Below are 12,500 nucleotides of genomic sequence, written 5' to 3'. Positions count from 1 at the left end.
TTTAACGTCGTGGTGTCTACACAGTAGGCGTCAGGTTGTAAAAGTATAAAAGTGTCAGCTGGTCTGCTCTAATGACAGAGGTGTGTGTGTGTGTATGTGGGTGGTGTGTGTGTGTGTGTGTGTGTGTGTGGGGGGGGGGGGGGGGGGGCGGGTAGTTGAAAGGGGCTTGTGCCAATGGCCATGGAGCTCAGCTCAGCACAGTGTGTGTGGCCAACATTGGGACTGTGAGCAGTCTGGCTAAATGGACTGCAGCCCCACACCACAATAGATTTTATGAGGCTGGCAGTGACCGCTGTTGATGCTGATGTGGGACTGTTTACATGCATGTGTGTGCTTGGGGTTGTGTGTGTGTGTGTCAATGTGTGTGTGTGTGTTTGCCAGAAAAGGAGGGCAGGTCGCCCGCCCATTCAGTCCCACACCTGTCCGATAAGGAGCAGGGCAGAGTGCCAGCCAGCTCCTTGGCCTCCCTACTCTGAGCACAGGCTTCCCAGAGCAGATGCTGTCTGCTCCGGGAAGCCTGCACTCAGAGTAGCCATCACCCATCCACCTAGCCTGCGTTCAGAGTAGCGACTGCCCATCCACCTTGCAACACCGCCTGCTGAGTGGATTCTGATCATCATGATAACACTCTGTTTTACCAGCTCTTGTGCGTTTAGTTTTTTAGTGCTGACCCTGGTTGATTTCTTTTGAGGACCTATTCACGGCATTTTTTTTTATTTTATTTTTTTATTCATGAGCATTTTCCACATTTAACGCAGACCACAAAACAAAGCATTCACATAAAAGCAGAAAGAATACAAATTAAACAAACATGAGGTCATGGGATGTTCAGTAAACTCGAAACAAAATAGTCTAATTAAAAATAAAATGTCACGTCTGACACATAGTATGAAACGTGGTCACATCGGCCAAAAGAGCAGACATTCCTGTTGTTTGATTGAAGGCCATTTTCTTTTTTGGAGGGCCAGAGGGAAGGCCCCCCGGTAACGTCCGGGTACAGACTGGAGCCAGGGCTCCAGGGGTCAGCTGAGGGCTTAACCCTGAGGGGTTAAGGGTCCTCGGGGGAGGGGGGGGGGGGGGGGGGGGGGGGGGGGGAGAGCTGTTGCCATGGAGGCTGTGTGGTGTGGGGGCCAGTTGCCCGAGGGGCTCCATTGTCATGACAATAAGGCTGGGTCCGATTTGAATGTGAAAAAAACACAGAGTTTAGAAAGCAGTGGGATTTAAAGAAGGGAGGGAGAGAGACGGTGGAAAAATAGAAGGAAGGGATGGCTAGGAGAGTGGACTGTGTCCGTGTGTGTGTGTGGCTGTGTAAATGTGTGTGTGTGGGGGGGGGGGGGATGTGTGTGTCTGTGTGTGATTGTATGTGGCTGTATGTGTGTGTGTGTGTGTGGTTGTGTGTGTGTTTGTGTGTGTATAAGAGTCTGAAAGAGAGTGTCTGATGATCTGCTTGTCGGAGCCCATATCGTCTGCAACGTCTCTGTCGTCTCAATCTTCCGTTTTGTTTTTCACCCCGCAATCACTCTAAATCCAAAGCAGAGGAAGGGGTGAAGGACTTGCACTCTGCAGACGCATGCCTGCATCGTTACAGCCAATGGGCTCCGAGCGACATCACCCCGGCTACCGTTCCTCTCCGGGTCACTCTGACATGGTCAAAGCCTCTCGCTGTCCCACCCGTCAGCAGAATAAACGGCTTTGAAAAATCAGGCGCTTTGAAAAGTCACGCTGATGAGAGGACTTGGCTTGCTTTGCTTTTTTCCATGGAAATATTCGTTGAAATGACTTCCGGAATAGAGACTTTGAGGGGGGGGGGGGGGGGGAATGGCGTTGAGGAACACTGCAGGCGAGCCAGGAAGGGAGGAAGAGGGAGAGAAAGGGAGAGCAGTGGGTGAGAGCGGATGATAAAGGAGGTTTCAGGAGCTGATATAACAGCACCGGTTCCTGTTACCCAACGCAAGGGAAAATGGAACATGAATAGAAAGATGGCGATTTATTCTTCAGTGTAAAAACAAGTCTGTTGGTCAGCTCTTCCACTCTGCCTGTTTCCACTGCATTTCGGAGTGAGTTTGTGTGTGTGTGTGTGTGTGTGTGTGTGTGTGCGTGTGTGTGTGTGTGGAAACCAGTACTTTCCCATGAAAAATCGGGTATGCTGGAGGTGTCAACAGGTTTAGTGTTTTGGCCGAGGTCAGAGCTTCAGGGTCATGGCAACATGCAAGGTGTGTGTGTGTGTGTGTGTGTGTGTGTGTGTGTGTGTGTGGTTATGTGTGTGTTGACGGAGAAGAGCAGATGACATAGTGGACATGGGAGTAGATAAGAGCGACATGAAGGCAGCTCCGCCAAGCTAACACGCGTTTGCCTGAGCTTCAATAACCACAGACCCGCTGGGACAGCTCCTCCCCCTGTCTGATGTGTATCTGTGGTCACACACACACACGCACGTGGGCACGCGCACACACTCGGCGCACACACACACGCACACACACAGGATGATGCATGGCATTTGTCAAATCAAAAGAGTATCCCTGCTCAGTCATTTATCATATCATATTTCTTTGAAACCCTATGGAAGTTTCTAGCCCGAGACTCTCCTTTTTTCTCTCCCTCCCTGTGTGTGTGTGTGTGCTAGTGTGTGTGCGTGTGTGTGTGCCTGCTTGCATGCGTGTGTTTGCGTGTGGTGCGTATGCATGTGTGTGTGCGTGCGTGCCTGCCTCCCTACGTGTGTGTGTGTGTGTGTGTACATGTGTGTGCTCACACTGCCTGTGTAAAGTCCCAGGTGTTGCGTGCTGGAGCCAGCGAGAGGCCCCGTTACGGGTTCCTGCTTCCAAGAACGCCGACTCTCCCCCCCGCGCCTGCTATCGCTATCTCTCCGCCGCGGCCGTGCTGCGCCGTGGTTGGCCTACGCCTTCGGCACGGGAATACATAAATCCACGCCACAATGGGTCTGCCGCCGTTACAGCCAAACACCGACCGCAGAGTCGGCCGGTGGATGTTGGCTAGCACCTAGCGACGACAATAGCTCTATGCGCCAGTCAGGGCGAACCCACAGAGGAAGAGAGAGGGAGAATACCTTGAAGCTGGCCCAGATATGTCCCATCCATCAACAGGCTGGATTGTAACCGTCCCAGCGAGACCACACAGTCGGCAGTGGGCCGCCGCGCGGGGTGGGAGTAGTTAATTGTATCCGGGACGCAGGAACGTGAAACTGTAAATATATACAGTAACAATGCAGGTGGCTGTACCTGAGCAGGCCCCACGCCCAAGGGGGAGACGCTGGGACTCGAACACTCACGCTCAGGCTGACTTTCCCTTCCTGCCATGAAGGGGTGTGTGTGTGTGTGTGTGTGTGTGTGTGTGTGTGTGTGTGTGTGTGTGTGTGTGTGTGTGTATTAAGGTACAGGAAAGCCCGGCTACGTCTCTATAATTATGGTGATCAGTCAGACTTAAGCAGTGCGGTGTGTAGTCCGACATCGTCGTTTCTTCCCATGCACTTTTTTTCCTCCTTGCGTTTTAAGTCTTTTGAATCCCTCGTACATTAGGGCCTTTATCTGAGGCCACACCTGCGCACCCACATATATGTGCGTGTGTGCACAGGAAACCATACGTACGTACGTTTTGCACACCCCCTCAGGAAGGGCGCACACTTTTTTGTGCGGTAATAAAACATTCCTCTGTTTATTTTCCACCGATGAAGGATCTTTTTATTAGGTGATAAGCTACACTACGAACTACACACAGAGACACAGAGACACACACACACACACACACACACATATATTTATGCGTGTCTCGTAGGCTTTCCAGAAGGCCTCAAGGAGACCGGAATTGGCTCCAGCGTTTTCTGCAAAGGCCAACATGTCGACTGAGAAATCTGGCATCTGCGGCTGGCCAGGCTCCCTCTGAGACACCGGGACTCCTGCGCGCAGACTTTTCATAAAGTGCCTAAGCTTCAGTTGCAGCTCAGGAGGACATACGGCCTAGTAAATGACGCTGCCCTCTCCTTCGCCTTGAGTCGAAGGGGCTTGTGCGCGTGTGTCTGTGGGGGCGGTTAGGGAAGGAGGGGAGGAACGGCCGAGAGGTATTGGAACCCACCCCAGAGGAGGAGTTTCCTTTTTAGAATTATTGTTCTGGACTATTTTCTTCCTTACGTTCTATCGCGTTCTCGGCAAGTCGATTTTGCGCCGAGGCTCAGGCCAGATTCTCCATGGCCACGTTTGAAACTTATGAGAAAGAAGTGAAGGAAGAAAGGCTGGAAGAAGGAGAGAACTGAAGGACGGCAAGAAAGACCGAATATATGAGCACGCAGAGATGTCAGAATCAAGTCCCTCCGAGATCTTTGGAACCAAGTTGCAATGTCTGTGCCAGAGACTTGAAGGAAGAAGAGTGTTCTCCCCTACCCCCATACCCCCTAACCCCTAGTCCCTACTCCCTACCCCCTACGCCCTTCCCCCTCCCACCTCCCCCCTACCCCCTACCCGACCTCCCGACCCCCCTTTCTTCTGTAAAAGAGAACACTTCCGCTCTAGAACGTTCCGGCTGCTTCGCTTTGTGTCGACCACTGCGCTGCCATTTTATGATATTTCTTTATTCATTGGCTTTCCGGGGAGCTGCCTGTTCTGCTCATTTCCACCATCTCTCTCACATGCACACACACACACGCAGGCACACACATTCGCACACACAATCACGCACGCACACTCACATATTTCTGGGTGTCCCTGCTATGATCAGAATGTGTGCGGTGTATGGGATGCTCAATGGGAAACTGCACAGCAACTCACTCTTTCTCACCCATACTTAAACATCGCCGGGGATGAGTTTCATTCTCGTCAGCTAAGCTAATGCGTCGTTAAACCGGCCAATCACACGTCACACTGGCTCTGGGATGGGTGATAAGCTTTTGGTGCTCTGGTTTGAAAACATGCTGTTCAGTAAACAACTTCTACCTGCTGTAAATCCTTTTGCTGCCAAAGGAGGATCAAGTGCATATGCTATGGTGTTATGTGGTGTTCTGGTGGCTGCTTCTCTTGATTTGTTTGAAAGTCTTACACTTTGGCTTTTGTCTCCTCTCCCTCCTCCTTTTGTTTCCCCCTTTCTTTCCCTCCTTCCTTCCTGTGCACCCTCCTCTGTCCTTTCCCATCCTCCCTTTCCGACCCACACCCATCACCACCACCCCTCCCCTCCACCACCTCCAACCCCTCCACCTCCTCACCCCTCACCTCCACCCCTCCCGTGGTGCTCTGCAGAGGCGGCGACCAAATACCAAATCTCTAAGCCCACGCTGTGCTCGCTGCACCCGGGCGAGGTGCTGCGTCTGAGCTGCCCGCTGCCCGAGGCGGGCCCCGTCACCTGGACCAAAGACGGCAGCCCACTGGCCGCCAGCAACCGCACGCTGATAGAGCAGGAGGTGCTGCAGGTCCGCGACGCCACGCCCAAGGACTCTGGCCTGTACGCCTGCACCAGCGCCGGCCGCGACACCGTCTGCTTCATAGTGAACGTCACAGGTGAGTCCGGGGGGAGCAGAGGACCCTGCGGAGCACGGCCTCGGAACCAGAAGGCTCAGTGGACAGCCCCCCCCGGTGCTGCCTGCCCTGTGGCTGCAGGGGTTAGAACTGCTGTAGAGGAGAGTCAGGAGTCTGGAGAGAAGTGGCCATGGAGTAGAATCTGGATGTGGCGCCGGCGGCGCCGTTAAAGGAACGCTACGTTTAGTTCATGTGTCTCTGTGTGTACACGGTTCGCCACAGCAGCCAAACGCGATAATACGGCGCCATTTACCGAACGAACCGCAGAATGGCAGCAGTCGGTGTCTGACTGTGCCGCAGGCGTGTAAATGTGTGCGACCTGCTCGCGCGTACGGGTACGTGTGTGGCACCGGCGCTAACTGGGTTGCAGGTGCGTGCACGTGTGTGTACCTGCGTGGCGCCCGCGGTAACTACGACCCGGGTTTGTGTGCACGGGTGCGTGTGATCGTGCGTGGCGCCGGCGGTAACTGTGGTCACTGTGTGTGCAGATGCCATCTCCTCCGGTGACGATGAAGACGACACGGAGCGCTCGGACGACGGCGGCGCGGACGGAGAGCAGATCAGTAAGTAGGGCGGGGGGGACGCGTTCGAGACCGCCGACACATGCCTCACACCTCGAGGCCTCCGCCGCTACGGGTTAGAGGCTGGGAGCGGGAAGCAGAACTAAGGAACAACAACATAGCTGTGGCGATGCGCGCTCTGCCAAGAGCGAGCTCGATAATTGCGAAGGCGAGGAAACAACGACAACAACAACCGGCGTCTATTTATGTGTTCTTTTTTTGCGACGCATTTCTCGCCACCTTGTGAAAACATCGCGGTGCAAAGGACTTGCCAGCGCAAAACAAAACAGACTCCCACCGAAACACTGTTCAACACTGAGTTGAAAAAGGGTTTTGTGTACAATATCGGTGTGATGCATCACAGAAACCTGGTAATACAAGAAAACTATCTGTCTCATCCACCACTAAGACACGGCTGAAGTAATTCAGTGTATCTTTGTGTATCTTTCCCCGACTCTGGAAGCCGTGCCATTCTATAACTTTTAGCATTCCTAGTCTAGACGTATGCTACATTGCTGACACCATTGATGTCTGGGAGTGCGTGGGTGTGTAGTAGTGTGTACCAGCACACCGTGGAGGTGTGTGGTGCATTGTGGTTTGTGTTTGTGTTAGTGTAAGTGTGTGTGTGTGTGTGTGTGTGTGTGTGTGTGTGTATGAGTTGTAGTGTGCATGTACAGTATTGTGTACAAGCACCATGTGTGTGTGTGTGTGTGTGTGTGTGTGTGTGTGTGTGTGTGTGTGTGTGTGTGTGTGTGCGTGTGTGTGCATGTGGGTGTGTGTGGGTGTGTGTGGCAAGGCACTCCAGGGAACAGAGATTCCTGACATTCCGAAGCTCCTCTCTGGTAGTCAGCCTGCTGGAGCCAGTCAGCTGAGCTCCTCGGTGAGCACGTACCAATGACAACCACAATAACACAATGACCCCACCGTCTCTGCTGGGAGTGAGGAGACAAACAGCCTCGTTCTTCAGGTGATCATGCTAAGAGGAGGCTGTCTTAGCCACCAGGAAGACTGTAATACCATTAGAAGGAAACCTGACAACCCTGATCTACATAGGAGAGAGAGAGAGAGAGAGAGAGGCACGCACACACGCACACATCCACAACCACGCCTGCCTGTATGCACTCTGTGAGAATCAGAGTACAGATGGCTTTCACTTCCTGTTAAGATTCTCCTCACACCCCCATCTCCGCGTGAGTCATCCATCCCCCCCCCAAGTTAGGGTGGTTGTGATTGCCTGGAATCCATTAGATAAGGGGGGGGGGCATGGTGGGACAGATGGACTCCATCCAAGTATTCTGAAGGTAATAGCAAAACTCGATCAGACTCTTTCTCTCTCTTTGTGTCTCCCCTCCTGCATCCCCCAGCCCCCAAACCGGGGGGGGGGGGGGGGGGGGGGGGCAGATGAGACTGAGACCACCTGTGGTCCGCTTTGACACATGTGGGTTGTGTCATGGGCCAGCCCCCCCGACCCCGGTGGTCTTCACTCTCAGAGCTCAGCGGGGTTTGTTAGCACTAAGTCACTACTCATCTCTAGGAGGATCTTCTGAAGGACAGGCGTGAACAGGGGGAGAGAGAGAGAGAGAGAGAGAGAGAGAGAGAGAGAGAGAGAGAGAGAGTGAGTGCTGGTCGGGGAGTGGGTGGGGGGGGGGGGGCATCCGTCTTCTGTAGGTCACAAGGTGACCAGCCAGTGAGTGTTTGGCCTCTTCGTTACAGCCGTTGGCAGGTGGTCCGCGTTTGAAGTACCCCCCTCACCCCCCCCCCCTCTCCCCCACACACACCGGAAGGAGGGAGATATCAGGGGGCCATGGGAACAAGGAGAACCGCCGCTCACCTTTCATGTCCTGAGCTCATCCTGGGGGTCAAAGGGCGCCTCTGATGGAGGCAGCGCCCCGATGGACCGCGCTCCACCTCCTCATCTGTCTGCCCCCACAGATCTGCTGCTTCTGCAGGCAGCGAGCCAGCAGGCAGCAGACAGGCTTGAAGTGGTTCTGCTAAGAGGTCTGAGATGAGGAGGATGATAGGGGGAGTGACGATGAAGGGCTTGGGGCGGGGAGGGGGGTTCTTTACTAAATATAGCCCGGTCTTGTGCTCAGCACACGCGTCCGGTCCCGGAGGAAAGGGGGGGGAGGGCGGGCTTGCGGTTTCTTCTCCCCCGACCACGCTATCAAAGTATTTCTGCCTCTGCATACCAGGGCAAGCGATGGGAAGTGTCAATGGAAGATTGCACGCAGATTAGACCGTCTGGGAGGGAGGGACAGTGACCCGGGGAGGGGAGGAAACACACTTCTAAAGAAGAACATTTCCTCTGCTCTGACGGCGTCGCCCCTCTCCCCGTCCTGAAGGGAGATGAGGTGAGGGCTGAGGGAAGACAGCACGGGTGACTGTTGGACTCTGAGGAGCTCTGTTCCTCTTCTGAGTCCCCATCTGCTGAGACCATCACACCCCCAGGTGCAGAGAGACGGAGGTCAAGGGGGCCGGGGATAGAAAGATCCAAAAAAAAAGGCAGCTGGGGAAAGGGATTCATTTGTTATGGGAACCAAGTGTGATCGAGCGCTTCCAGAAGGGCTTCGATGTGGGGAGGCTGAGCGCCGTGCCTTTTGGAGAAAGCGGACCCTAAATGGTAACGGATGGTAAACAGACTGCATTTTTGCAGCGCTTTCCTAACCAGTGCTTTACAAGATTGCCGACCGTTCATGCACACATACACACACCGACTGCGGAGTCAACCATGCAAGGCGACAGCCAGCTCGTCGGGAGCAGTTAGGGTGAGGCGTCTCGCTCAGGGACACCTCGAAACTCCGCTAGGAGGAGTCGGGGATCACACCAGCAACCTTCCTGTTACCAGCCAACCCGCTCTACCTCCTGAGCCACATGCCGCCCGTGATCAAGCGCTTCCAGCAGGGCTTTGATGTGGGTAGACTGAGCGCCGTGTCTTTTGAAAGAACGAGCACTTCCCCCCCTACACCATACATTACGGTTTTGCCGAGGGGCGATAAGTACACTTGGCCCGTGTCCACGACGTCATCCTGGCATGTGACAGAGGCACACGGGGAGCTGCGTTAATCAGAGGAAGTGGAGGGAGAGGTCAGTCCCGGGCCTGACACAGCGAGGCGACGGTCTTGTTAACCTCTCCCGGGAACGTCCGGAGCCCACTCTGTCCTCTGGAAACACCATGCCGGTTATTCTTCCACTTTTCTGTGTCCCAGCGGGTGCGGGACAGAAGTGTAAGCGTGTGTGTGTGTGTGTGTGTGTGTTTGTGTGTGTGTGTGTGTGTGTGTGATGCTGTGCGAGCGCACAAAGCAGCGCACAGCTCGTGGTCGCGTCATGCAGACAGGAAGGCCGAGTCGGGGTGCATTCAGCCCTGGTCTGAGCCTTCCAAAGACTCCACGCCACCCTGCTGTATCTGGAATCTGGTCTTATCCAGTCCCCCCCCCCCCCCCCCATTCAACCATATTCCAGTGCTCCGTGCTGCAATCACTGGGTTAACCTAGCGATTGTCAGTGCTCTGCATCGACAGCGATATATTGTTGTTTCTCTTTCTTCTGACAAATGTACTGATTGTAAGTCACTTTGGATAGGAGTGTAGATGGGTAACCGTTGTCCCGTTGTGTGTCTCCGCAGGTCCGCCGTACTGGACGTCCTCGGCCAAGATGGAGAAGAAGCTGCACGCCGTGCCGGCCGCCAACACCGTCAAGTTCCGCTGTGCCGCGGGGGGCAACCCCCGGCCTAAGATGCGCTGGCTGAAGAACAGCCGGCCCTTCCGTCAGGAGGACCGCATGGGGGGCTACAAGGTAGGCCGTGGCTCCCTGATCCCCGACGTTTCCACCCTTCCCCGTAGACAAGGCAGGGGAGGAGGAGGGAGGGAGGGAGGGAGGGAGGGAGGGAGGAGCTGGAGGAGGGAGGGAGCAGAGAGAACAGAGGAGGGCAGGGTTGTTAGTGTGAAATTGCTCAGCCGTTGCCGTGGGAGGACCGAGGGGGGGGGTTATAGTCTTCCACTGTAACTTGTCAGTGGTTCTGCACTTTGGCACGACGGCCGCGCCTAGCCGAGGGTTAAACGGCACGCGGGGAGCGAGTGTTTCCAGCGTCGAGTCAAGAGGCAGAAAACTGAGGCTGACAAAAAGGGTGACAACTCTATCAGGGAGAACAGGTCTCGCAGGATAACGCTCCAGCTAATGGCGTTGTTATTCAAGGAGTGATTGACACACAGGGTACGGTCCAGAGAGCTGGTTAAAGTTTAAACAGATTCAACCATGGCTCAACCTTCAGCGAGATTAATCCATTGTTTGTACTCCTCGGCAGACAGCAAACACGAGCCACAAGGATGAACGGATGAAATAACGTAGTGTTCGCACGGTCTCAGACACGGAATGTGTATGTAAACATGTATTAATCATAAAAGTGTCGCACACTGTTTTCCCTCGATTGCAAAAATCACAGCCGTGACGTGCCAACTGAAAATTATGGTGTGATAAAGTGAATTATACTCATTATCCTGGGCCCAGACACATTTTTATTATTATTGATTGTAGCATAAAAAAGATTTACATTCTTTTAATTCAGACTTCAAACTTTTTATGTGGGAAAAACAAAATGCTTTCTTGGAAATACCTCACGATGTATGTCATGGGAAAGGGACAGGCCTTGCTGTTGTTTCATTTCCTTCTCCTCCTAAATCTTTTATATAGCTACTCTGAAAATTCAGGAATTCTCGCCCGGTGACGACGTCTGTTTGGACTGGCCTTCCGGTTGATTTGTACTTCTCCTCAATTGCCTCCTTATTCTCTCTCCTGTCTTCGCACCCCTGTGCCAGATAAAGCATCTAGCCACACTTAGCATGCTAAACAACAGGGCTAGGGCGCGTATTAGCAGTGTTTGCACTGTTGTTGCGCCATGCCTCTTAGTGTGATGCCCGGTTAATAGGTGATGCTTTACAGGGAAATGGTTAGCCGTCTTCTGGGAAGTTTAGCAGCAAAATTACACCTCGGCGGATGCTAATGTTGTCCACTCAGTGTCCACTCTCCGCAGCCGGGCAGAACCGGACCCTGACCCGGAGGAGTGTGTGTGTGTGTGTGTGTGTGTGTGCGAGTGTGTATGTGCATCTGCGTGTGTGTGTTTGAGTGTGTTTGTGTGAGTGTGTGGGCGTCTGCGTGTGTATATGAGTGTGTGTGTGCGTGCATGCTCCTCTGCACGTGTGTGTGTGTGTGTGTGTGTGCGTGAGCCTCTGCACGTGTGTGTCTGCTCGTGCCCACTTGTGGTGTCTAACCGGTGTCCTGCGGTGCACCGCCTTTCCGTTCATCGGCGGCGGCGGTTTGGTCCGGTAAACACGGGGCCGGGGGGAGTAATGGCGGCGGCGGAGCCCAGCCCTGTGGGCTAATCTCCCCATTGTGAGGAACACGATCGGTGACTCCAGCCTGGCCTCGCCGCGTAGAGCCAGCGATGTTGTTCGCCCACACCTGTGCATTCCACACACGTGTGAAAGTAGGCCAGTGTGCCGGTGTGCGCGCGACACCCTTGGGTGAGGCCGTCGTGGGAAAGTAGCGGCACAAACTACCACGGCTGAGGTTACTGCAAGCACGAGTACCGCCCGTAATAACAGGAAGGGTTGTGGATCCACTGAGAGGTGGTTTAGAGTTGGGTGAAGCAGTGACTGAGTGACGTGGTGGGAATCAGCGAGGAATTCCAGTGCAATCCACCTGTCATCGCTTTCAATATTGTTCCTCTGTCTGAAATTAAATAAACACCGCTGAGCCCTTGTCTCTTTTCTCTCCCTCTCTCTCGCTCTCTCTCTCGCCTTCTCCCTCTTTCTCCCACTCTCTCTCTCTTTCTCCCTCTCTCTCACTCTCTCTCTTTCTCTCTCTCTCTCTCAACCTGTCTTTTTCTCTTACTCTCTCTCTCTCTCCCTCGCCCTCTCTCTCTCTTTGTATGCTTGTGTCTTTCTCCTTCTCTCCTGCGCTCTCTCTCTGGATCCCACCTTCTGTCCGTCCCCTTCCCCCCTCTCCAGTCCTACCAGTGAGCCCACTACAGACCCGTCCCAGGTAAACAGGTGTGTGACAAGCTGTGTGTGTGTGTGTGTGTGTGTGCAGGTACGCAGCCAGCACTGGACCCTGATCATGGAGAGTGTGGTGCCTTCCGACCGGGGGAACTACACCTGTCTGGTGGAGAACCAGTATGGAGCCATCAACCACACCTACACCCTGGACGTAGTGGGTGAGTACTGGTTTCAAACACACATACACACACACACACACGCACACACACACACGTACACGCACACACAGACACACAGTTAGTTTAACATTGTGAGTGTGAAGCAGGGTGCATACATGTTCATGTTCATATTCTGCTAAGGTGTGTGTGTGCGCACGTGTGTGTGTGTGTGCACGTGTGTGTGTGTGCACATGCGAGTGTGTGTGTGTGCATTCTG

General features: G+C 53.9%; 1 protein-coding gene across 1 annotated transcript in view; it reads left to right on the top strand.

The window, feature by feature from the left end:
- Positions 1-12,500, top strand: part of LOC307070972 (fibroblast growth factor receptor 2-like) — a 41,773-nt gene that overhangs the window by 5,629 nt on the left and 23,644 nt on the right. Inside the window, 4 exon segments of the mRNA XM_079729786.1 lie at positions 5,241-5,498; positions 6,005-6,079; positions 9,698-9,867; positions 12,160-12,283. Of these exon segments, the coding sequence (XP_079585912.1) occupies positions 5,241-5,498; positions 6,005-6,079; positions 9,698-9,867; positions 12,160-12,283 (627 nt within the window).

Source organism: Pollachius pollachius (assembly GCF_949987615.1).
Source record: "Pollachius pollachius genome assembly, chromosome: 2".
Lineage (NCBI taxonomy): Eukaryota > Metazoa > Chordata > Actinopteri > Gadiformes > Gadidae > Pollachius > Pollachius pollachius.
The sequence above is the reverse complement of the archived record's forward strand: the minus strand, read 5'-3'. Positions and strand labels throughout refer to the sequence as shown.